This window comes from Eublepharis macularius, chromosome 2 (genome assembly GCF_028583425.1).
Source record: "Eublepharis macularius isolate TG4126 chromosome 2, MPM_Emac_v1.0, whole genome shotgun sequence".
Lineage (NCBI taxonomy): Eukaryota > Metazoa > Chordata > Lepidosauria > Squamata > Eublepharidae > Eublepharis > Eublepharis macularius.
Window position 1 is genome coordinate 132,660,353 of NC_072791.1, and position 27,474 is coordinate 132,687,826.

The window sequence follows — 27,474 nt, forward strand, 5'->3', positions numbered from 1 at the left end:
GCTGCTAGTCTTTACTAGGGGTGGGGCCAGAAGAAACTGGTTAATGACATCACTACTCCAGGCTGTCCCCAAAGTCCCAGAGCTATGCCCTGGCTTGGCCTCACTAATCTATAATCCACTTTTCAGGTGGAGCATGGGAGATGCTCTGCTGAGCAAAATGGTTTGATGTGCCTCCATTCAGTATGTGTGCCAAGGGTTGCCTACCCTGTTCTAGCAACTATCAGTGCAAAATGGGTGTTTATGGTCTTACCAATCCAACTAGTCATTACTTTTCATTTTTTGATGGGAAATATTCCTATAAAATGGACTCTTTGGAGAAGAGCTGAGTAAATTGTATAGAGGATAGTGTGGCATCCTGTGTGAAAAACAAGAAAATCACAATATATTCTCCCCTACATAAGGAAAATTAGCTCTCTATTGCACAATTCTATAAGCAATGAGAAGATCATTGACATCAAGTAAGGCTGTAAAGAGAATTAGCTGAATGGGCACATTAAAAAGTTTTGTTTCTTTCTTCGGGACTTCTCAAAAATGATTTTTTTTATTTTTTACCTTTATTCAGGGCTTTTTTCCCCAGCTGGAACATGGTGGAACAGAGTTCCGGAACAGCTTGAAAATGGTCACATGGCTGGTGGCCCCACCCCCTGATCTCCAAGCCTCCACTTGGCAGGCGCGGAGGGCAATCTAAACTCCCCTCTGTCTAGAGATCAGGGGGTGGAGCCACCAGCCATGTGGCCATTTTCTCTGAGGGCAACCCACTGAGTTCCACCACCTCTTTTCCCAGAAAAAAAGCCCTGCCTTTATTTATACCCCATCTTTATCTCCAATGGGAACCCCCAAGCCATTTACATCATGTTCCTCTTGTCCATTTTTTCCCTCATAATAACCCTGTAAGTTGGGTTAGGCTAAGAGCATTTGATGGGCCTAAGGTCACCCTGCAAGCTTCCATAACAGAACGCGGAATCAAACCTGGGTTGCCCAGATCTTAGTCCGCAACCAGGGCCGGATCGAGGAGGGGCAGGGGGGTAGCCTGCCTCCGGCACTGCCAAAGAGGGGGCACCGGGCACGGCTGCCAGCTGCCCGGGAGCGTGCCACGGTTTGCTGCATGGGAGGATGAGCACAGGGTTGGGAGGCCCTCGGCAGCCCCACCGATGGGGCACTTGGCTTGCCGTGCGCACAGGATCTCCCAGCCCTGCGCTCAGCCACCCGCATGGCAAGCCAGCTGCCCCAGCGCACGCCCTCATTGCCGCCAGCTCCATGGTGCACCGTCGGCGGCACAGGGCAGTGGGGAACATGAACTGCACAGAGGGCCTCCTAGCCCTGTGCTCAGCCAGCTGCCCCAGTGCACAGTGTGCTGCGGAGCTGGCGGTGGCGGCGAGGGTGTATGCTGGGGCAGCTGGCTTGCCGTGGAGGTGGCTGAGTGCAGGGCTTGGAGGTCCTGTGCGCACGGCAAGCCAGCCAGCCGCCCCAGCGCACACCTGCGCCGCAGCCGCTGCCAGCTCCATGGCTCACCGGGCGCTGGGGCGGCCAGCTTGCTGTGCGGGTGGACACACCTCCTGCCCTGCATGATGATGTCACAAAAGTGACATCATCTCGCCATGACAGGAGCGCATGTGTGCACGGAGACCCTGACAAGGGTTGCACTGGGCACCCGTGTCCCTAGATCCGGCTGTCCACAACTTTAGCTACTATACCACATTGTTGACTCCAGCTGTCGCAAAACTGATAAATTAATTCTGAAAAGTATTTAAGAGAACACCAATCCAAAAACTGGAGTATGAGAGAAGTTAGGCAAGACGCGCTTGGTGACCCCCCTCTCTTTAACCAGGAAGAAGCAAAGAATGTTCTTACATTGTGTCTGAGCTTCCTTGTTGCTCCATGAAAAGTCATTACACTTTATTACAGATCTTCAGTTTGTGGGCATTGCTGTGGAGACAGAGGAGACTGTGCAGGAATTAAAATGATTATATGTTCTCAGCTAGTCAAATCTTTTTCTAGGACAGATCTGTTCATGGAAGAAAATCAGTATTTGTGTCTATAAATCAAGTGTTGGTAAATAATATAATTTTTATGCCAGTGTGGCTCTTAATCTAAATGCCAGAGCTTTAAAAAAATTATGAAGCACCAGGCAATCAATAATAGCGTACTTCTCAGGATGCAGATAGTGGATGAAATTAATGGTTAGACAGAAATGAAAGAGGGTGGGGGGGAATCTAATTTTATGCTTTGGTAAGCAGCCAAACTGCTTGTTTGAAAGAAATTAATGACTGAAGCTTGAAAGGGAAGAAAAATTCACTGAGCCCATAAAACAATTGGAGCTGTAGATGAAGCACTGGAAGAGTGTGTATATTCAAGGAAGTGCAGAAACATTTTAGAAGTCTCATTAAAGTCAGGGAAGAATTGCCCATAACAAAATCAACTGGTATCTGCCAAGGCTTGTGATAGGCTTTCTCTTTGCCCCAGCTGTCATAAATCACAGTCAGTTTACAAGTAAATTGATAAAAGGAACAAGCTAGACAATATATTGATCTATTTCTGGAGCAGGTGTGCCCTCCATACCATTTATGAAGCTGAAAAAGAGAATTAACATAAAGCATGCTCCCCTGTATTGCAAAGATACCCCCCCCACACACACACATACACACTTTATATATTTTTATTAAATCTGGTTATAATGGTATGCTTTTGCATGTTGCAAACACCTGGCATAAAGGGCACTTCTGCGGTAAAGAAGGTGGCCTGCCAAGTTGAAGCCAGCAAACACACAGATTTTAAAAATAAGTGTTAAAGGTGCCCACTGTATAGCTGAGGAGGGGGGAGATCAACAACAACAGTGTCACTATACTCACCACAGAGAACAAAGCCCAAGCAGCAATGACTCCGAGGCCAGCGCTTCCTCCACTGGCGTGCAAGCCGGGAGGAGAGCCTGGAGCGGTGCCGGTTAGCAGTGGGCAGCAGCTCCAAGGCCTGCACAACCTCCACAGGCTTGCAAGCCAGGAGGAGAGCCCAGAGCAGTGCCGGCTAGCAGCGGGCAGTGGCTCCAAGGCCGGCATGACCTCCACTGGTGTGCAAGCTGGGAGGAGAGCCTGGAGTGGCACCGGCTAGCAGAGGGCAGCGGCTCCAAGGCCTGCACATCCTCCACCAGCTTGCAACCTGGGAAGAGAGCCCGGAGCAGCGCCGACTAGCAGCGGGCAGCAGCTCCAAGGCCTGCACGTCCTCCACCGGCTTGCAAGCCGGGAGGAGAGCCTGGAGCAGCGCCGGGTGCTGGCTCCGAGGCTGGTGCATCCTCCACTGGCTTGCAAGCCAGGAGGAGAGCCCGTGCAGGCCGGAGCGGCCCCGGCTTGCAGTGGGCACCAGCTCCAAGGCCTGCACACTGCTTCCACTGGCTTGCAAGCTGGGAGGCAAGCCCGCGCAGGCCTGAGTGGCTCCACCTCGCAGCGAGTGCTGCCTCCGCTGCTGGCATGCTGCCTCCAGCTTCCAGCAGCCAAGCAGCAGGCATGGAGGAGAGAACACGTGGGCCCCACTCACCACCACCTTTTAATGCCACGGCTGCCCCCCCACCTCCGGCTTCCTGACTTACCAGGGAATCAAGGTGGCGATGGTGAGTTGGGGTGAAGGGTCTTTTTTCTTCCTTCCTCAGTGGGCAGCGCAGGAGGAAAAGGAATCACATGGGCGGGGCCACCACCCATATGATCTTTTTTCAGAGCTTCCGGAATGGCGTTCCAGCGTGTTCCCCCTCAAAATGAGCCCTGATTATAACAGTTAAAATAAGAAAGCACTATTTAAATAACACCTAAGTACAAATCCTAATCCATGGACATTAGAGGGGAAAAAATGAAAAAGCATTCCCTACATATGTACCAAACCAATTCACATAGAACAGCAACAGGAAGAAATTAATTGTATTGACTCAGAAGTAAAACTGTAACACTCTGGGTCTCGGAAAGGCTTCCTTTGACACAGGCTCATCTTATGTAACTATTAATGCCAAGATAGTCTCAGGATGGGACAGGGATGAGAGAGACGCAGTGGTTAGTCACCTGCGGGAGCAACTCATGCGTTCTGATGGCGTACTTTCAGATCATTGCACTGAAACTCTCCAGCTTACTCTTTTCCCTCAAGAATAGACTGCGAGTTTTCCCATACCCCTCCCCCATCAGTTCTGGCTTCATACTGCTTCGGTTTATACCCTGATTTCCATGCACTTTTTTTTGCCTTTAGTTTTTGTTTGTTTGTTTGTTTGTTTGTTTGTTTGTTTGTTTGTTTGTTTGTTTGTTTGTTTGTTTGTTTGTTTGTTTGTTTGTTTGAGATCACTTTTACTCCAGTCTTTTTCTGGAAGTTGATTTTTGAGTTATTTTTCCTCGTGAGTAATGTTTCTTTCAATTTTGTTTGTCCTGCCCATTGCCATCCCTTTCAGCCCAATGATGATGATGTTCATCATCACTGAGGTACTTTTCACACTCACAGGTTATCACGCCATTTCCGAGGAGTTGCCATGATCGCAACAGATTCGGCTCAGCTCCCATGCATTTCGCACTGTCCAAGAAGTTTCAAATTGGCATCCTGCATTTTTTTTCACACTCCCTTCAAAGCTCCAGTTTTGTTGCTGGCTTTGTGGGCTTTGGAATTCATGTCTCCTTTTTTAAAAAAAGTTTGTATATGCATTGTAACGTTGTGATGTTATCACTTGAAACCTCATCCCTCCCTATGCACATCAATACTGCCTTTCTGTGTGGCCATTTTCGCACCATAACTTTTCACATTTGAAAATAGCACCAAGGGGTGTTGAGAGCTGATTGTCCCTGCCGAGCAAATTTTCTGGCCACTATTGGTCTCACGCAATCACATGAACCCTAAATGGGTGGGGTGGGGTGATCTTTTTGGAGAAAATGTAGACTCCTCATGCTTTTTCAAATGCTATTTTTAAGGCCATCGTTATCATTTATATTGAGCATTAAAAATCAAAAGGGAAATGTGTCCAATGTTCAAATGAACTGAAGTGTTTCTTTGCGAAGCCAGAAAGCATATCTACTGGTGGTGATTTCCCGTGGCACCTTTTCCCCAAATAGCAGTAATGTAAGAACGTTGCTTCCTATCAATCGATAAAAAAAAAGACGCACAATGCTGAAACGTTACTGTCCTTCAGAAATACAAAAAAAACCCAGAAAAAGTAGACGGGGTGCTGAGGAGAGTGTTTTTTATTAGATCCACACAGACTAATCAGCTTGAGGAAAAGGAGAAGGTGGTATAGAGAAGCAAACAGCTCAAATGTGATGAGGAAGCTTAAGAGGAAGTTGCAGCAGCAAGATGCAGGAGCGGAGGGGGGCACAAGGACGGGAGCCAGAAGAGAGGAGAGGCTGAGTGGAGGCCTCGCTGGAGGGAGAGTCCCCAGCGGCCCTTGCTCATTCCCTGCCTTCTGCCCTCCTTCGCTCCAGGCTGCAGATAATCCTTGATTCACAAACTCGCTAGGATTTGGCAAAGGTAAGAGGCAGATGAGCGAAGATAAAGTCAGCTCAGCCCCAGACCTCACACCGAGCACCTTGCATGCTGCACAGCCAAAGCCCCCCCCCCAGGGCTGCCCACTAAGCCAAGCCCAAGTTCTTCAGGGGCATCGTTCGGACGGAGGCACCGGGGTACAGAGGGCGAGCATGCCTGCCTCCCTTCTGCTCTGCACTCTGCTTTTCCCGCCTGTGCCCAGGCCAGGTGGGTGCCCAGGTCCCTGCTGCCAGCCAGCCGGGTGGCCAGGGACACTTTCCTGCACTGCTGAAATCTTTAAAAAAGAGAGCAGATAAAGTGGACAAAGCTGAGAACAAAGCAGGAGCTGAGGAGAGTGGGTGTGGTCAGATTTGCACAGCCCAATCAGCTCCTGAGGAAAAAGAGGGGGACAAGAAGCAAAAAGGGGACAAAGTGTTCACATTGGCATGAATCGGGTCACCCGCGAGTCGGCAGCAGCTTCAAAATCGGTATGTCCACAGGGGGAAAAATCAGGAATACCGTGGGCTACGAGCAGCACTGTATCCCATGACTAGCTTGCAAGTGTGAAACCTCTACAAACATGGGAAGCAAAACAGGTACAGATACGCTGTAAAGTATGAGTGTGAAAAGTACCTGAACCTCTCCTCCCCCGCCTTCCTTTCTCCTCCTCCTGGTTTTCCCCTTCATCTTTTTTCCCCATTATTTTCAAATTGATATATCACCCTACCATTGTAATAACAGGTCTAACAGGTTCTCTGAATTCCCAGCTTTCATTTTTTAAAAAGTCAGTTAGATATGCCTTTTTCTTTACATCTCTGGAAGGGAACAGGGTAAGTCTCTAGACTTACTTTTTAAAAAAATGAAAGCTGGAAATTCAGAGAAGCTGGTGCATGTTCATTTAAATCTTTTTTAATTCAGCCTTTATATTAATATAATGATATAAGCATGCACAAAAAATATATTTAAATAGTAGAGGACAGATACAGGTGACCATTTTAACTATGTGTATGAGATATGTAGTAACATTCTTCTTATCTCTCGGCAGGATGATAAAGTTGACCAAGCTACCGAGGGATGAATCAGCACACCCCAGTGTAATTTGGATACTGTTGATGGCTAAGAGTTACTTCAGGTAGCAGTGTTCTGGTTTCTTGAAAAAACAAAATGTTGAATGTAGCCTACCTACTGATGATGAGAATTCTCTTTATAGAAAGTAAACAGTGCATCTGTTTTTAGAATACAAGGCATTTGAGGGAATTGATAATGTTTTGTGTTCAGTCCAAAAATGATTTCAGATGTTGATGCCTCCTCTGCAATGTTGCATTTAGCCCATACTAAATGTTTCTGGGTTTTTGATGTCAGGTTCTGATGGTCATTTGCTCCACAATAGGGTCTGTAATAGAATATTTGCCTGCTATTTGTTTGATGGGGTTTCCGCTTACGCCCTAAAGGCAGCGATTAGTTTCCAGCCAGGTGCTAGTGTTGGTTCTTGTTATTTTTTTTTAAAGTTCAGTTGGAAGGCTGTTTTGGATAAAGCAGAAACAACTGCCTTCGTAATAAAAGAGGGGCGGGTTGAACAACGTCTTGATGACCTAATGTAACTTCAGCACTCCAAGTATACAGTCATGTCCACTGCAGAGGACAGTCAACAGGTAAGAGTATTAAACATTTTAATTATACAGGTTACCATAAATGCCAAAATGTCTCTGCAGTTCAAAGTGATTATATCATTTGAATTCTTTAGAACATGTTTCAGTGAATGTCCAAAACTGGAGACCGTCAGCTGTCTCAAGGAAATAGTAACAATCATTTCCTTGAGACATTTGAACAATCATTTGAAATTGTTATCAGCTGGATGTCTGAAAACGCCGAGATAGATCAGTGGATGTAGCCAGTCACTTTATCATCACTGTCAATATTCACTAGTATATTTCATACATTTGCCAGATGTTGTGTGTGATTGCTGATGTCTCTATTTTGGACATCTGTTACATGCTTGGTATGCTTCATTTACACTCTCCAAATCACACTTCTTACTGGATAAAAACTGGTAATCATTTGTTACAGGTAACTATAAGTAAATATAGTCACCAAAGAACAAAATTAGTTTATACTTATTTGACGATATTATGTCCAGATTTGTTTCACTTTTTTTGTTTTGATCTTGACAAAACTTTAGTAACACTGTTAAAAGGTTAGAATATAGTGGAAAGCAAATCTCTCATTCAGAACTGTCAATAAAGAATTGTGAGGGTTGGAATGAATCCATCTCACTTGTCCTGTGAACATAGTTTGGGGTTGGGGAGTTATAGATTCTTTTTCGTTTGGTATTTTCAGGTAAAACAGTTAGACAAGGCATTTGTTTGGAACACTTCATTAAAGTATTATTTATCTCAGGATATGGGGAGTTTCAAAATATGCAGCAATGGTAAAGGCCATTTTGCAACTATTGAGGCACAAAATCTGAGGGAAAAGGCCATTTTCATATTGTTTTATTATTCTCAAAAAAACTTTTTATTTTACCTGTACAAAGACTATACAGATAAGAATTGTCTCCACAGAAATATTTACTACCATCCAGATTCTTATTTATCAGTTTAAAAAAAAGGTGGACAGAATTGCAAAATATGTTTATTGTTTGTATTCCACAATAAATATTCTATTTTTCTATGTGAAGTATTTTCCTAATGCATTATGATGGGAAAAAAGAATGAAGTGTTGACTGAGAGACAAGCTGAACTCTTCCTACAGCTGAATATTCACTCAGCCTTATTTTTATATTTCTCTCTTCACCCTAAAAAACATCACAGCGTAAAGAGGTAAAACAGGCCCTTAGAAAACGCGTTCATTTCTTTTGCATTTAATCCAAGGTGCCATTTTCACTGGTGTAACACGAGACACACCACCTGAGTGGCACTTCCCTTAGCAGAGGAAAGGATTGTGATTTCTGCCAACTTCTCTCATCCACTGCAGGTCCCTACTTTGCTTCCTACACTTTCCTGAATGTCCCTTCATCCCACAGGAGCAGAATTTTGGGAGGCTCAGAGCCAAGCTACAAGTGACGAGTGACACTTGAATGGCAAGTGGATTGAGTGGAGGGCAAGTGAACAGGGAGAAATACACTTGCCATTCAAGTGTCATTCGTCACTTGTAGCTTGGCCCTCACATGTATTCCTCCCTGTTCACTTGCCATTCACTTGCATTCCACTTGGGCCGAATCCACACGTCTCAAGTTTGCCGCTTTCCCACCGCCATTTATGTGCTTCTCAGAGGGCTGTTCACATACTCTTACCTCAATCCCACCATTCTTTTGCATCTGTTGCGTTGTGCCTCAGATGAGTTTGGCGCGCTTTCTAATGCTTCTTTTGTGCAGTTCTCACCATGGATGTGAACAAATAGAAGCAGTTCACAAAGAGACCACCCCCCTTTTGACTGTCCTTTTTTTTTTTTTAAAGAAATGTTGAAATTACTGTTATAGCGAAAATCCACTATTCTACAATAACATTTCAGCATTAAATAAGTAGTCTGTGCTAAGTGGCCAGCACCAACCTCCTGCAATCTTTACCAGTGACCCATTGTTCTCTCCTGGGGCTCTATGACTATCAGAAAACACTGCTTCTCTTGGCCTGAGTATGCGATGCTTCATTGTGTGGTTTATCAGTGAAAGAGGTATGTGGTCTCGCCGTTGCAATTTAGCAAAAAATCGCTATAGTGGAAATCTAGTATAATTTTTTTTTTTAAAAAAGTGATGTTGTCATCGGCTACGGCGGATCTAAACCTGCCCCCTAATGCGCGATTCTCCAAGGGATGTGGACAACGTACAGCGCAATGCTGCTGTAGTAAGAGAGGGGATGTGAACACAAATTGGGACAGTGCGGGATAGAATCCAGAGCAATTGTTGAAAAGCGGAAGGTAGGGAAGTGTGGATTTGGCCTTGATCAAGTGGAGATCAAGTGAATGGCAAGAGAACAGGGAGGAATACACGTAAGGGCCAAGCTACACATGACGAATGACACTTGAACGGCAAGTGTATTTCTCCCTGTTCACTTGTCCTCCACTCAATCCACTTGCCGTTCAAGTGTCATTCGTCATGTGTAGCTTGGCCCCTAGTCTGTTTACTTGCCAGGCAAGTGTCATCCGTCACTTGTAGCTTGGCTCTCAGTGGGCTTCAGTAGGTTTGGTGCATCTCACTCTGCCAGCTTTACCCCACCGGCAGTACTTTGGATCTCTCTCTTTATTTCTGGGTTGTCAATTAAACAAACAACAAGGCGACTTGCATTAAGGCACGTAGCAACTCTGAAAATCACAAGCTCACCAATACTTCACCAATACGTCTCTTTTAAAAAATGTGTTGGGCTACTGGAATATTTTCATAGCCTGTCAAAAGCATGCTAAACTACCATGTCTCCAAAATACATTATGTCATCTCAAGAGTAGTGTGCAAAAAACCCTCACAAATTTCAGTGGCTTTGTCCAATTTTAAAAACAAAACAGATGAAGGTACTTCTTCAAAGATTGTCATTATAAGCACACAACTATTCTGCATCATGCAAAAGAGGTATCTGCATTTGTATATACTTCCTCTTTGAACCTGCATGTGAAATTTAATATACAACACCATATGATGAATGAGTTATGGAATTATTTTAACATCAAAAACCACCCTAGTTCTTCTTCATAAACTATCCAGAAACATGGAGCCTTGTTTAAAAGGTTTTATAAAAGTAAAGGCAGGCATTATTGCGATTGAATGTAATAATCATTACTCTAGGACTGTTTTACATATACTTTTTATCCATTTTAAAGTCTGGGTTTCCAAAGGTGCCAGTGTGGTGTTAGTAGATAGAGGGTGGATATCAATCTGGGAGTTTTGGATTCAAGTCCCTGATAAACCAAGAAGCAAACTGAGTGATTTGTCTCTGGCACAGGTTGTTGAGTTGTCATGTAGAAGCAAAGGGATAACCCTACATAAGCCACCTTGAGTTTCTAGAAGGAAGGGTAAGTGTGGCAAATATTTTTCGAAGTGTTAATCCTTGGGTGTCAGCAGGATTTGAGTCCAATGGCACTTTATAGTGTCAAACCACATGAGACAAAATACACTCGAATTACAAAATACACTCGAATTACACGTGTAATTCGAGTGTATTTTGTCTTGTGTGGTGAGACTGAGAGACTGACAAGATTTTCAGGGTATGAGCTTTCCAGAGTCAAGGCTCCCTTCTTCAGATTCTCTATACATTGGACTAACATAAAAAAGTACATGGACATAAATCTGACATTAAAAACCACAATGCTCAAAAACCAGAGGGAGAACATTTTAATCTTCCACAACAGTCCATTGCTGACCTAAAAGTGGCTGTCCTCAAACAGAGAAACTTCAAGGGGAGATTACTACACAAGATTGCTGAAACTGAGTTCATGCACAAATTCAGAACAATGGACCTCCCGGGACTGAATAGAGACTTGAGATTCTTATCTCACTACAAAATAGTAAAGAGTCCAGTAGCACCTTCAAGACTAACCAGCTTTAGCTACAGACTTTATTTGCAGCTAAAGACTAACACGGCTAACTCCTCTGGACTTATCTCACTACAGACACTAATTTCTGCTCTAATCAAGCTGCATTGTACCATTGTACCTTTACATCTTGACATCTTCCTTTGTTATACATTGTACCTTTGCATCCTAATGCCCTTCCTTGTAACACCCTACCCATGTTTAGACTGATATATGAAGGTTCAGGGTTCTCCATTCCTACTCGTTTCTGAAGAAGAGAGCTGTGACTTTCAAAAGCTTACACCCTGGAAATCTTATTGATGCCACTAGACTCGAATCCTGCTGTTCTACTGCAGACTAACATGACTACTCGCCTAAAACTAATGATAAGGGGACCCATACTAAACCAATAAGTTTGTCACATTAAACTAGGGAGTCACACAATACAGTAAGTCCTCCTGTGTTTGCACATAAGTTTCTGATTGTAAATTAGAGATTTTTCCAATTTTTTAAAACATTTAGGATTGTTTAGAAAGTAATTGTTTAGAAAGTTACCTAGAACAAAAAAGAGAAAACTTGGCTCGTCATACAATTTCCCCCAATGCACCTGTGGATTATGGTTGAAAATACAAATATCTATTCACAGAATGAGTAGAAAATTTGTAGCAAATTTGATAAGGGCCATAGTACTATAATTTTATTCTTTTCTGGGATTTTTATATGTAGTTTTCTATATGTAGTTTATGAAGGCCCTGACCTGGATAGCCCAGGTAAGCCTGATATCAGATCTCAGAAGCAAAGCAGGGTCAGCCTTGGTTAGTAATTGGATGGGAGACCTCCAACAAAGACCAGGGTTGCAGAGGCAGGCAATGACAAACCACCTCTGATAGTTTCTTGCCATGAAAACCCCACTAGGGGTTGCCATAAGTCAGCTGTAACTTGAGGGCACTCTCAACTCGAGTTTATATAAAAAAATGTGATATCATATTTGATATTGCTCTATTCTTTTCTTACTCTGGGACAACCCCAACGTCAGGTACATCAAAGTGTTTGTCTCCATAAGTCTACTTTTGGAATAATTCTAGTGGAGACATACAGGTAGAAAATTTTGAAATGTTACAGTAAATCCATGTTGATTTCCCAGGAAACAGCCAAGGGGGATACTCTTGTTTGTGGTCTTTACTGAAAAACATACATGGATTTTTAGTGTTGATGATAAAACATTGTGTAACCATTGTACAGAAATAATTCCAAATAAACTTCTGTTGAGAAAAGTGAGGCCAAACATGCACATCAGTTTTTATAATGACTATGTAGAGAAACCCTATAGAATTTAGCTTTGCAACATCAAATTCAAATATGTACAACTAGCACTCCATGTTGTCTAATGTTAATCCTAGAATTGATTATGTTTTGCTCCAGTATTTTTTCTACTCTGTCTTGGATCCTTGCTAATGCTGTCTTTTAAACTTGTATCTGTTTACCTTATGGTACTGTATTGAAATGTACTTGATACTGACTGTATTAACCTCATACTGTGTAATCTGCCTTGAGTCTCAGCGAGAAAGGCGGACTATAAATAATGTAAATAAATAAATAAATACATAAGTTGAAAAAGACCTACTCCACAAATCCTGCACATTCTGCTTGAGCATTATGCCACCAAAGGGGACCTTCCAGTGGTAGTTAATATTGTAAGGATCCAAGGAGGACTTTTTCAGTAGAATTCATAACTGCCATAGCATAGAGTTCATAACTATTCAAGGTGGTCAAAACATTCCCCTCCTTCAAAGGATAAATTCTGTGCCTGAGCAAGACACATAAACCAAGATGGGTAAAGTTTGAGCAGAGAGGTAGTAGTCTGAACCTCTCTAAGCAACTTGTGTATTTCCTCAGGCAGCAATAACTGTGTGTTTCTCATGTGGCGGGAAGAAGAGAACAAGCAGAGAATTAAGAGCTGGGTAGGTAGAGGACTCAGGAGATGAAGAAGATAACAGTTAATCCCAGATAGAGGGTGATATGAAACAGAAACTAGAAGGGGAAAAGTTCTGGTGGTGAACCCTGGAGGGATAAAAAGAGCAAAGCATTCTAAAAACAAAAGGCTGGGAAGTATGAGGGAAATAGGAGGCCCCACCTATCACTATGCTTGAGATGAGGACAGGGAACTAATCTAGTTTTCACAACTCTTCAGTTATACATTTCCAAGTGAAGCCCTGCCTTTTCTATCATTCCAGTTGTATTTATTCGATCCTCTTGAGCTATTTGCTCCATTGACTCCATCTCCAAGCTCCTCTCTTCTCCCTTCACCTTTTGTTCATTCTCATGAAAGGACATAAGCAAATTTTTGCCAACTTGCTAAAATGACAGTATTCAAATATTTACAGACACTGTTTTGAAGCTCAGAAATGAAGAGGCAAAGTGAGTTTATTTGCATTAGTAGATGTATACTGCATTGCTATGTGTGCTAAATGGGCGGGGGGAGACTCTATGTGTACTAAACAGGGAGGAAAAGGGATAATGAAAGTTCCTTTACCCACAATTTGAAATAGATATCACTTTAACAAAAAAGATTAATGAGTTAGTCCATGTCTTTACATTTCTGTCCCAATTCATTCATGAGTGGGTAAGGCAACCTCAGCTGGGGTAGGGCAAAGAGGCTAGGATGCAATGGGAAGTTTCAAGCAGGGGAGAATCTAATGTGACCCAGTGTGGCTACTGAGACCATAAAAATTACTTGGGAGAATGCAGCTTCCCATGTCATGGTGTTATTGCTGGAGGTGAGGACAGAACAGGCTTACAGCCTGCATTGTTATGCAAGAGGAAGTCTTACCCAGTTAGGGTCTGTAAATTAACGGGTGCTGCACTGTGTCCTGAGAAGTGCAGGGCCTAGGGTTGCTAGGCCTCCTGATAATGTTGCCAAGTCCCTCTTGCAACCAGCAGGGACTTACCATGCTGGGGTAGGGCCTTGCCAGTGACATAATGACCATAGGTTTAACTATAGAGTTTTGCCCAATTGCTTGAGAATCCTTGGTGACATACTGACATTACTTTTGGGAGCATAGGGAACATGTTGGGATGCTGCCCGATGTCCCCTCAGTTTCCTGCCATTTTTTCTCCTGCTGGCTAGCTGAGCAGCAGCAGGAAGAACCCATTGATGGGGGTAGGGTTGCCAGGTACCCTTACCCTCCCAGCAGGAAGTGGGAGACCTGGCATTCACTTTCCTCCTGGGCTGTGAAATGACTTCACTTCCAAGCAGTGACATGACCACATAGGGCATCATACCGGCCCTGGGAGCATGCCTGGGAGTGTGCCCTGGGAGGCGTGTTCCCATCTTTCCCCCTCACCAGCTAGGTAAGCGGGGGCAGAGGGTGGAAGCGAGGGATCTGAGACAGAGGACTGGTAACCCTTGGTGGGGGCGGCGGATTTCCCACCACTAGTGGGAACTTGGCAGTCTTACCTCCCAAGCAGTGGCAGGCAAAGTTGGCAGATGGGGTCTGGAAAAATACAGGACCCTGGGGAGGGGGGGCAGGACTTATTTTTGACTTTATTTACTCTCACACAAAGTGTGCACATGCTCTTGGCTTAGCATGATGATGTCACTACTGGGACTGAAGTCACCACTCCTCGCCACTTCCAGGTGGGTTGGCTGGCCACTCCTGGGTGCCACAGGAGGCCAGCCAGGCTGACTGGCCACTCCCCCTGCACCATGCAGGAGGCCAGGAGGCTTAGCCCCTCCACCTGGCCACTCCCTTTGGCACTGTGCAGGAGGTTGGGTGACCGAGCAGGCTGGCAAGCATGGAGCTACTTGGAAGCAGGGGGGAATGGGAGGGACCAGGTGTCAGGTGTTTGGGAAACCTTTTCTCCAGACAGTCCCCCCAAATACTGGACACCTGGCGACCTGAGCAGCAGGAGAATTTTTTTAAAAAACTACATCATGCACAGTGTTGCATCACTTCCAGGGATGTCACATAGCTCTAGGAATCACCAGGAACTGATAATCACCAGAAACTTAGTTAATCAGAAACTTAGTTTCTGGCAATTCCTAGACAGAAATGATGTCACTTCTGGTTTTTCCCTGTAAGTAAATTCACACCTTGTGTAATGCTCTGTGCACTCCCCATGCCCCCACCCCAGATCCCGCCAGTTGCCAGATACTACCTGACAACTCCATCAGAGCCAGATTAAAACATACAAAGCGCTAAGCTATGTCATATGTAGGAGGCCCTATAACATTACAAAAAAATGCCAATTAAGTCATTTTTAGTCTTTTTTAGTATTTAGATGTCTCTCATAATGAGTCCCTAACTTCTACCTTGCTTAGTTTGTTCATAAATCCATCTGAGCATAAATCATGCAGTGACTTGAGTAACTCCATTTTTCAAACAAGTTGAAGTATTTCCTAGGTAAAAAACACGTTCCAGAGTGTCATGAAAGAACACTCCAGCCCTTGTGACTGCAATAGACCAACTAGGTATACTTTTACTTTTCTGCAAAAATTTTGAAGGGGGAAATCAATGTAGAGATCCTAGTGATAACATTTCTTTACACTACTGTTGTACTATTGTGCACAGAGAACCTTGGATACATTGAAAAAAATGAATCGTAATATCAATCTATTGGGTTTCCAGTTACTGAAAATGGAGTCTTTAAACCTCTGTGCTGGCCTTAAGATCCAAGACACTCAGGGCCAAGCTACACATGACAAATGACACTTGAACAGCAAGTGTATTTCTCCCTGTTCACTTGCCCTCCACTCAATCCACTTGCCGTTCAAGTGTCATTCGTCATGTGTAGCTTGGCCCTCAATTTTCTTGCACAAGAAACCCAGATAGGTTAATATACCTCATTGCCAAATCAACTTTATCTAAAGTTAGTTTCTTCAGAGAGTCATTAATCTTTCTCGTCAAAGAAGCTCTGATAATATCCTAGCAAGACTATAATTGTGATTCAAGCAACTGTGACACATCAATTTCCAAACCTGTCAATGCAACATCCAAGTTGGATTGCATGGGAGCAACTTAAACAGCAAAGAATATGCATTATATTTCCAGACTGTGTTTTGTGAATTGACAGTTTGGATAGTCACAGATCACAATCTCAAGTTTGATTCAGAATTCAACATTTAATTGCTGTTGGCTTTATTAGATCTGGTTTGAACCATAAATCAGTTAAAATTTTCTCATCCAGTGAAATGATAGTCCATGTAATGATCACCTTTTAATCAATCACAGAAAGCATAGATTACAATCCAATGAAAGTAAAATCAATGGGGCTTTGAAGTGTTTAAACAGGGTTAAGTCTCTCCCACTGACATCAAAGGGATATCAAAATGTTTATATTTGTTTGGATTGGGTCCATAATTCCCAGATTAATCAAATATCCTGAGTTCTGTTCACAAATTACAGTGAACTCATGTATAATCTGTGTACAGTGTGCACTTGATTTTTCTTTATGTGGGAATTGAGTAACTGTGATGTTATATTCAGTGCACGCACACCTCATATTTATCCAGGTACTGGTCCCCAGTTTTATTTGTAAAGTGAATATGTGTTAGCTCTTTCTCACAAACAGGTGTACCCACACTAGGCTTGCCAACTCTGGGTTGGAAAATTCTTGAAGATTTGGGGGTAGAACTGGGAGAGGTGGGGTTTGGGAGGGAAGGGTATACTATGGTAGTATACCCAATGGGTATACTACCATAGAGTCCACACTCCAAGACAGCCCTTTTCTCCAGGTAAACTGATGTCTGTAATATGGAGATCAGTTGTAATTGCGGGAGATCCCCAGGTCCCACCTGGAGGTTGGCAATCCTTTTTGTAGAAATTTTATTTAAAAAGAAAAAAAATGTTACAATAGAAAGTGCCTGGAAAAGAAAATTATACAAACACTACATTTGAAGTTAAATTGAGAGGTTGGCAATCCTAATGCACATACATGTTCATTGTAACATATGAATAGGGTTCCTATCAGCTCTTTTAAAAGAGAATCTGAAAATGCTGATGGAATGTTCTTCCAAATTGCTTTCTGGCTTAATGCTTAAACTTGTCTATACAATTTTAACAAAACATAATAATTTAAATAGTGAAACCAAGATTACCTCTGATGGGAGGTAGTTTAGAATTGTCTTAAATTAATTTAGGTTCTATCATATTAAGGCTCTATATCTTGAGGGACATGGAAAACTTTGGTAGAGCCCCAATGATAGCACCAACCTTTTCTTTGGTATATCAATATAGTTGCTACTAACTTGTGACACAGTTAGGAGACCTTTAAGTATAGAGAGTGGAATCCACTACGGTAACTACTATTAAGTGTTGCCATACAAATTATATAAGCACATTACATAAAGGTTGGTTCACATATTGAGGTCATTGCTGGATATAAGCAATGTTGAGACATGTCGTTATAAGTAGGTTGCATTGGCTGCTCTCTTTCTGATTGGTGTTGACCTGTTAGACTAGTTTACAAGAGTCTGTAGTTTATTGGGTTATAGTTACATCATAATTACACAGGTACATTCTTTCTAGGGGTATTTGTGTTTACTTCCCATTAAAGGCAATTGATGGGCTGTGAGTATCTAGGGCAGTGTGGCTACTATTAATACCTTCCTGTTAAAAAAACGAATAAGTACTCTGACTGGAACCACACCTCAAGTCAGGAGGCGATTTAAGTCGTGTACAGAATATTTTTTTAAAAAAAACACTGTATGCTAGCCATTTTAAAAAAATATTTACCTTAACACTTTAACATTAACTAACTAAGATCTGCACATTTTCAGGAGCCTCCCTTGGGTTTGTGCGCCGCTTATTCATATCACGACATGAATATATGGAGGTCAGCAGTGGGGGTCAGTAGGGAATTGCTGTATTTCAGTGGAGGACCACAGGTACATACACAAGGCCCCAGATTCAAATCCTTGGCATCTGCTTTTTTAAAAAAGATATCAGGATGGGATCCGGATTGGGAAAAGCATGAACCCTTGAAGACCGCTGCTTGTTAGTCTACTCAGTAGGTGGAACAACATTCTGACTCCATAGAAGGCAGCTACCTATGTAATGAAAAATAAAGGATTAATGATGGCTTTTTAATATCATGTACTACTTTTTGTGTAATAAATTATGATTTGTGTCATACTTCCTTCAGTAGGTCAACAAGGCTCCCATTTTGAGGTTCTGATAATATGCAAATGTAATAAATTGTAGTAAATAGCAGATGTAATTAAAACATCCTCCAACAGCCTATTTTGAGCCCTTAAATCCTTTCAAGAGCCCTGCTCCTTGGACAGAAGGAAAATGAGCTCCGCTGTGAAGGAAAGTCACTTCAGTGCACACCTGTAATAGAGAAGCCACACTCACTTTGCCAAAGGCTGTTCTATGTGCCACCTAGTGGTTGTTTATGCTAAAACCAAAACCACAGCTGCATTGTAAAGTACAGGAAGGCTGAAATGCAGCTGTAAATCCTTCATGACCATCATTTAATTCAGAACCCTGATATACACGTTTAGAACTTCCTTTCTTTTTTTCACATGTGCACTTTAAGTGCCACATATGAATTTGTCCTAAGGAAGGGGAGGGAACAGAGGAGTGGGTGCTGGATAGCTAGGGATGCCAGTCCCCCAGAGGGGGAATTCTCTGCCCTTACCTTTCCCTCCCTGGCTCTGTTAACCTGGCTGCCGGTGGGGGGGGGGGAGAGACAGGCTGAGAGCTACCAGAGCATGCAATGAAATGGTACACATACTTGTGCTCCAGAACCCCTGATGGTACACTTTTGGTTGAAAACCAGAAGCTATGGGATTTCAGCAGGGCCAAATCAGCACAGACATAGTGAAAATACTATGTTTAGGGCTGGTTTTGGCCCAGCGGAGACCCTGTAGCTTCTGGTTTTCAACTGGAAATGACATCATTGGGGCTGCTGGAGTACATGCACATGAAGAAACTAGTTCAGAGCCCCCTACCTGACTTGTGACCCCCATCCACCTCTTTTAAGGTAAGGAGGCTGGCAACCCTAAGAGAAAAACTTCCTGCAGGTGACAGAAAGCTCTAGATAGACCGGTCTGTAGTGGGAGTATCTTCTTTCTAAAAGGGCTTTTCCTTGTCTGTCAATGTTATTCTTAGGCCTTTTTTCTAGAGCTCCGCACTCTCTCTCTTCTAGCTAGGTCCCTAAGTTTATTTTCTTATCTTTCCTATCTAGTTTGTTAGTTCCATAAATAAAGTTGTTGTTACTCTAAATCAGCTCAATGTCCTGACAACTGCATAGGCACTCTGTGAACAAGTCTAACTAACTTTATTGTAGCATACGCTTTTGAGAACCATAGTTCTCTTTGCCAGATGCATGGAGGGTATGAAGAAACTGGCCAGAGATATATAAGTGGTGAGGGGAGGGGGGAGTAGATGCAAATCAGTTGCAAAAGTCATGAAAGAGGTGGAGTGCACGATTTGACTCAGAGCGGGACCACAAGTGACGCCTGACACAGGTTGGACACTTGCCAGCTTCCCTCAAGTTTTGATGGGAAATGTAGGCAGCTTGGCGGAATGTTGGACAAGTGACAGTTGAAAAGTCCATTGGACAGCAGTCAGAGAGTCAAGCTGCAAGACCAGGATGCCTACATTTCCCATCAAAACTTGAGGGAAGCTGACTAGTGTCCAACCTGTGTCAGCCATCACTTGTGGTCCCGCTCTCAGTCAGACTTGGACTGAATAGAGACTCTGGATGGCAACTAACTGCCTTTCAGACATTCTATTCAGATTCAGCCGTGGAGGGGAGGGGTCACACCCAGCCTGGATTGTGCACTCCACCTATTTCATGACTTTTGCAACTGATTTGCATCTACTCCCTCCTCCCCTCACCACTTATATATCTCTGGCCAGTTTCTTCATACCCTCCATGCATCTGACCAAGAGAACTGTGGTTCTCGAAAGCTTATGCTACAATAAAGTTGGTTAGTCTTAAAGGTGCTACTGGACTCTTTACTATTTTGCGACTGCAGACTAACACGGCTAACTCCTCTCTGTGAACAGATTCTCCTCTTCAGATGTTTATTTCAAAATAATAAAATATTAATGTGAAATAATGATTGCCAGAATAAATAATATTTGAATGTTGTAAACTAAATTATCTTGACTTTTCAATCCTTACCCAGAGAGTTGTCCTTCAAGCCTTTAGAAGAAGAGAAAGTATCGCAAATGATAACGCGATCTTAAGTGGTAAAGTGTAAGTTCAATTATTTTATTTTATTTAAAATATTTGTGTGCTACCTTTCCACCCAACTTATGATTATCTGTGAGAGAGTATCAGGAAGAGAAAGTATCATTCGAATTTCTCACGTGTGGAGTTGATCATTCACACAACTAGAACAGTATAAGGCAGCTTTCCAGATTAAACTAAAATGTGGCATTCTTGAAATTAGTTTACAGGAAGAAAGATTTAAGTTCTTGCATTTACAATGTTTAAAATGTTTCCTTTGATCTAATTCTAAGAGTTTTAGCCAATTAGTTCAAGTCAATGATCTTCTAATCCAGTTATTTCAGTGAATGCAATCAAACCAATGATCCTGCAGTGGCACTGATAGAAGAAACACCAACTAAACCTTACAATAATGACAAAGAAGAAACATTTAGAAGAGAATTGCCATATTGTACAGGAGAAATTGACTTCATGGCTTCCGGAAAGAAACGAGGAAAGGTAGCATGAAACTTCTTAAATAAAAGATACTAAGAACTGTCAGTTTTAATTCTATTGCCTTTCATTACTCTAAAATTTGTAAACTGATACACTATCTGTGCAATAAAATCTGTGCAATAAAAGATACTAAGAACTGTCAGTTTTAATTCTATTGCCTTTCATTACTCTAAAATTTGTAAACTGATACACTATCTGTGCAATCCTAAACAGAGTTACTCTAGTCTAAGCTCACTGGGCTAAGTCAAGTGGGCTTAAACTGGAGCAACTCTGCTTTGGATTTCACTGTACCAATCTTACATTGACTCTGTGTGTGTGTGTGTGTGTGTGTGTGTGTGTGTGTATTTAGTGCTTTTATATGCTTGTCTACTTGTTCATTATAAAATTATCCAACAGAAAATAACACAGAGCAATTCCTGTGCTCTAGGGTCACCATCTATCTTTCACGACAGAAGGTCTGTTCCATTGGCAGCTTTGTGACTACCATTTACATAGGTGCAGTTTCCCCATTCAAGGTTCATTGTGTTTGATGAAGCTGGGTCTACTCAAACAGGGATAACTATGCAAAAATGGTTTAGTTAACCAGATATTTCCAAGTTTCTTTTTAAACGATTCTTTTACTTTTTTAGAGGGCCTTCAAGTTACTTTGTTCTTTTTCTTAAAAACGAGAGTTCAGTGTTACTTTATTTATTTATTTCCTGCCCAGAATTGTGCTGAGAGGTACTTAGCTCCACCAACATCCCCCTACAGCAGCTAGAATTGATTATGTTTTGTGGTAACATTCAAGATCTGGAATGAGCAGAAAATGAGAAGACATTTGCTAAATCAGGCCAATGGTCTGAGTATCTGGAGTATCTTGTTTCCCACAGTGGCCAACCAAATGCCCCAGAAGGCCCTTAAGCAAAGCTGCCCCCTGTTGTTGCCCCTAGCAATTGGTATGCAGAGGTGTACTACCTCTGAATATGGAGGTTTCATTTAAACGATGACTAACAGCTATTTATGGATCTCTCTTCCATGCATTTGTTGATTTTTCTCAAAAGTTCATTGTGCAAGAGGCCAGTGCAAGAGGTCAATGAGTCCCCCAAATTAATTGTGTTGCGTGAAGAAATACTTTTTTGATCTGTCCTCAATCTACTGTTGATCAACTCATTGTGTGTCCCTGAGTTCTAGTATTTAGGGAAGGGAGAAAACATTATTTCTCTCCACTTCTCCACACCATGCATCATTTTATAAAATGTTTGTCATGTTCCCCTTAATCACTGTTTTTCCTAATATAAAGAGTTTTTAGAGTTGTAAAAAAACATCTTGAAAAATTCCAATATTTCAAAAAACTATTGATGTCTATCCCTGCTTAAAGCACAGTCTTCATGCAAGAAACTGGCTGGATGTATATTAGGGTAAGAATTGAGATTAACAACTGCATTTGAGATGCCCAATTGTTATAAATGACTATTTACCCTGATTTGTAGTTGGATAAGGGACGATGTATGCATTCAGAGAACTGCACACATAAAAGATCACCATGTACAATAATCTTTATATAATACTCATCAAAATTCCTACCCAGCTGATATTTGTACATAGAAACTCTGTCTTGTATAGAAATTCCACAGTTCTGTCTCTTTGTGTCTAAAGAAGTTTGTAGATTCTATGCCTTGTTGCCTTTCATATTTCATTCAGTTAAATGAAAGAAAATGCTTTTAATTATACATGCTTATATGTGATTAAAACGTTTTGCTCCCTGTTTTCCAGTCACCCATGATATTTTCTGCTTAGTATATTTATCAATGAAAGTAGACTTTGTCCATATACATTTTCTGTTGCTGTTTTGTCCGATGCTTTTTTTTCTTTACTACAGTTTATTAAGGTCCCATGTGCCATCCATCCCAGAGTAATTTTTGATGTTATGAGCAACAAATGGAACCTTCCTGCTCCTAACCTGGTTGTCTCTTTAGTTGGAGAAGAGGAAAACTTCCAGATGAAACCTTGGTTACGTGACACTTTAAGAAAAGGACTGGTAAAGGCTGCACAGAGCACTGGTTAGTTGTATTCCTAGCTCCTAGAATGAGGGCATAGGTTTTTTTTACATGCCTGTCCAAGAAGATTCCTATCAGACAAAGGGGCAGATTTTCCTTTTTTTTTTTTTTACAGATTAAAACTCATTCAAGCTTAAAGTTTATCATTTGTGATTAATAGGTATAATAATTTCCTTATTTTGATATACTTTTGTCTTTGGACCTTTAATTCAACCCCTCTTTATGTTACCTTAAATTTATACCTCAGGAAGGTCTGGTCACACCCTTTTATATTTCCACTCAGAGTTTCAGGTATTCTCTACATTACCCAGGCTTTTACCTGGGTATATACTTCTCTGTGTGTGTATGTGTGATCTATATACTGCTGCTTCCCTGACTCCCACCAAAGGTTTTCATTATCAAAAGCTTTTTCTTTAGACCTCCTCAGTTTAACTGATAATATAGGAAGGCTTGTTTTAGATGGTAGTTTTGAAAGAACAATCAGCGTTTGCAGGTAGTTGTGAGGAAAAAAGGAATTTTCCTTGATTAAATAAAAGTAGAACTTATTTATAAGAACATAACCAGGATGGTTGAAGTTTTGATAAGCATATTGGTTTCACAGTAGTTCTTAAATTTGGTGGTTTCAAAAACAATTATAGCTTTTTAAAAGTATATTCATAGACTCCATCAAACAGCAATTTTCCACACAGGTCTTCACTAACAGAATAAATTTTCTTCTCATCCACACAGACATAGATTCACTCAAATCTTTCCTCATAGCTTGCCTGACTTAGATAATCTCCTCTCAGATATACACAAACTGACCCAGGCATGCACACAATTTGCCTGACTCAGAATTAGGTTCTCCAGCTTCCATTGCCTGATTTAGCCAGAATCTTTTCTCTGAGAGCTAAACTACAAGAGACGAATTACATGTGAAGCGAGTCACAGCGTTAGCCAGGAAGCTGAGTTTTAAAAGACAGATCAAAAGGCTCTGTTAATTTCCCCTCTCTGCAGAGCTGCAAAGATCACTCCTCAGAGGATTTATTTCCTCTTCGCCTCCTAGAAGGGGAGGTGAAACTGACAGAGCCTTTGGGAGGTGAAGAGGAAATTTCCAAACACTCTGAGGAGCGAACTTTGCTGGCTCTGTAGAGAGAGAAAATTGTCAGTGCTGTCCGATCTGTCTTTTAAAACTCAGCTTCCTGGCTAATATTGCGACTCCCTTCATGTGTGTGTCCTCGTGGAATTCGTTGCTTGTAGTTTAGCTATGAGACACCCAAAGACTGACTTAACCAGAATCTCCCGGCTGGTTCATTCTCTCTCAGAAACATAGATTCTCTCAAAGATATATAAAGGGTGAGTGAAAAACTTTCCCTCAGCACTAACTAAAATCTGTAGTTTACTTCTCCCTCTAGGGTACAGCTACTGTCCCATCAAATCAGTCCCCATTCACCCATCCACCCTCCCTTCTTCTTACTTCGGAGGCCTATATTTAAACCCACAGTAACAACTATAACAAAGCCCACATTAACCAGCAGAAATTAAATCCAAATTAAGTACATTACCTGCAAAACATTACAATAGGCCTTAAAGGATTTGGGTTGGTGCCACCCTTATCCTCAAGAACATGGAGGTGCTGGAGCTTGGAGTACCTGCTTTACATGCATAAGATCCCATATTCAATCTCTGACATCTTCTGCTGCATAGGTTCTCAGACAGCAGACATAAAGAGCTTGTTCTGTCTCTGTCACTGGAGACCCATTGCCTGTTACAGTACATGAATATTGAATCAGATGGGCTAATGATCTGACTTAGTATAATGCAAGTTCATGTGATCAGATTCAATGGTGACTTGGGGCATTTTGCTATGAAGCCACCACTGCTACCGCCCCTTCTCTTACTCTCCCCACTTGGCTTGTACCTTGCTAGCTCCACCCCCTTCTACGGGGCCAGGGGAGCTTCTTGTGCTTTGGCTCATACAAACCTCTCTAAAACCACAAATACTATGCAGATTCCAAACTCATCAGCCATCATTTCAGTTGCCAGGAGTGTGGAAAGTAATATAGGGCATATGCATGTGAGGCCCCGCCCCCGACCGCGCCCTCCTCGCGCTCCGCCATCCCTCCCTCCGCTTCCAGGGGGAGGGATGAGTTCCCTCTGCCTCAGACTGGGCTGGGACCGTGGCTGCACCAGCGGCCTCTGTCTCCAGCCAGCTGTCTCCGAGAACTTCTCCCTCTCTCTGAGCCACTTCTCAGTCAGCTACTCCTCCTCGGCGTCATCGGGACCTCCCCCTTTATAGCGGCTCTCCTCCTGCCCCTGGACCCATCACCAATCCCTGTGCATGCTACCTCTACCCTCTGCTCTCCCCGGCTTTCCCCTGCTCCCAGTGGTGCCCGTCCGTCATCCTCCCCCTTCCCTTCTTCCTTGTCTCGCCAGCTGTCTCCCCTTCCCCGCTGATGGCCCGTCGGTGCTGACCGCGTGCCAACCCCTGCCCAAGGCTCACACCGGTGAGCCCTCCCAGGAGCCGTCCAGCCAGTCAGGGGATGGCGTGGCTGGCTCTCCGTCCCGCCCCCTCGCCCTGCTCCCCGCGGGCTCCGTGGGCGGCGGGGAGGCCAGCATACGCGCCCAGTCCTGGGCAGGAGGGGCCTGCTTCAGACAATGCAGTTCAACATACTGTTTTCAGAGTGTCTTGCGGGAGAGGAAATGAGAGAAGAAAGGGTGGAGAAGAGCCGTATGCTTCCCAAAAGAGGCTCCTCCCACTCCAAGGACATATGAAGGTGGAAGGACAGAGATAACTGTCACGAACTAGCTGTGTATTCATGTTCAACTGTTCTAAACCACTGAAACTACTCGTCATAAATTCTCATACTGTTAATAAAGCTAAGAAATCTACAATACAAATAAATTCAAATATTGATGGTTTTGGCATGGCCAAGATAATCCCTGAATTCTTTCTTACCTAGGATATATTTATTTGATACCTTTGTTGACTCTAGAAACATGGGTCTCAGCAATACTACTCTTCTCAATGGATTCTAGTCAATTAAGATTAAAATTAGCAGGAATATGAGAATGGTGAACCCAGATGAACAGAACTGTGATTTTACGTTCAAAACTGAAATTTGTGCCTAGTGGAAACTTGCACAATGCCTTCAATATATCTAAATTCATAATAAATTATATCCTGAGAGATAAACAAATGTGCAGCATTATTGATCACTTTACTGTTCTAAAAATTAATTTCAGGCGCCTGGATCTTTACCAGTGCTTTGCGTGTTGGAATAACAAAGCACATAGGGCAAGCAGTCCGAGATCACATGTTGGCAAGTACTTCATCCACCGTGAAAGTAGTTGCAATAGGAATAGCTTCATTGGGGAAAATTCAGCACAAAGAACTTCTGGAAAATGTAAAGGTACGTGCTTTTTAAATTGTGAAATTTACAGAGAAGATACAGTGAGGACACTGGAGAACTGGAACCTCTTGGTCCTGTTGTCTAGGTGGTGGGATATCTGGCAGGATCAGGTGGCTCTAGACTGCTGCGAAGAAGGGCAGCCATATAAAGGCAATTTGGTGAGACGGGGCATTTGAGTAGAGAAGGAGAGAGCTGAGCCCAATTGCGGAAGCCTCCTCCTAGTTTCCAGTTGGAGGTGGGATCTTGGTCTCCAGGTTCCTGGAGGGAAGTGGATTGGGCTCACCCAGGTCTCCATCAGAGTGCTCCCTGCTGTTTTCATTAGGATCTTTCTGCTGGCTTTGGGAAAGGAGCAGCCCCAGCAACCTCCTCTTCTGCTTGGGGCTGCAAGGATTTAAATAGGCCCTTGCAGACCTTGCATACTCCCCCGCTCCATTGCCTGGGCCAATCAGTCCTTGGAGGCTTCCTCTGCTCCGGCCATAGCCAGGACTCCACATCCTCTGCCCCTCCTTAGTAGCTGATTTTAGAGCTGTTGCTCCACGTCTGGCTGCACTGAGAGCCATGCCACATGTGACTTTTTTCACATGGAGAACACTTGATTGTTTTCACAAGTTTTCCTGGGAATTGAAGTCCGAGTGTCCTTCCTCTCTCTGTTAGAATTGCTGCCTGAAGAGCCAGAGAAAGCCGGCAGCAGCAGCAGCTTTTGCAAATCGTTCCTCCAGTCACAAGCCTGCTGGACAAGAGGGCTCTCAACGATAGTTTGGGGGTGGGCAGCTGCTACTTTCTCCCTGGGCGTCCTGGTCCCGGGGAGCTGCTCTGGAGAAAGGCGCCATGTCGGTGAAGTTCCAGCCACAGTGACAGTGGAAGAATCTGCTGCTGCTCTAACATGCCCTTCCCCTGCTCCTGAGCTCCTGGAGAAAAACTGGAATGAGGGCAAAAACTTGCAAAAACAATCAAGTGTTCTCCATGTGAAATAAGTCACTTGTAGCTTGGCTCTCAGTCCTCCTCATACCTTTAAGGTGTGGTCCAGCCAGTTTGGCCATAGAGCTGGAGTTAGCATGGCTGTTCTATATGGACGCATTGTTGCTTAGCAGCTGGCCTGCAGAGACAAACTTGCTCACACGACTGCACCTTTTGGCTAAGTCCCCGACACTTTATTTCCAGCTTGCTATATGTGGCTGAAGTGTAGCATTCTTTGCAAACAGATAATGGTCTCAAAATTGCCACAAATGATGATTGGGGGAGTGCAACTTTTCCCTGCCTGTCTGAACAAGGACAGTTCAACAGTCAACAAACATCTGAAACAATGGTCACTGTCTGTTAAGCAAACTTTCATGATCTTTTATCTGAGAATGCCAAAGAGTTTTCGGCACTAATAATGTTTTAGTGAATTTAAGATT

At 43.0% G+C, this 27,474-nt stretch overlaps 1 protein-coding gene across 1 annotated transcript in view; it reads left to right on the forward strand.

Moving 5' to 3' along the window:
• TRPM5 (transient receptor potential cation channel subfamily M member 5) overlaps window positions 1–27,474 on the forward strand; it is a 102,853-nt gene that overhangs the window by 22,349 nt on the left and 53,030 nt on the right. The window contains exons 2-4 of the mRNA XM_054970001.1: window positions 20,490–20,652; window positions 22,508–22,688; window positions 25,911–26,077. Coding sequence (XP_054825976.1) covers window positions 20,490–20,652; window positions 22,508–22,688; window positions 25,911–26,077 — 511 coding nt within the window. The remainder of the gene's footprint in view (window positions 1–20,489; window positions 20,653–22,507; window positions 22,689–25,910; window positions 26,078–27,474) is intronic.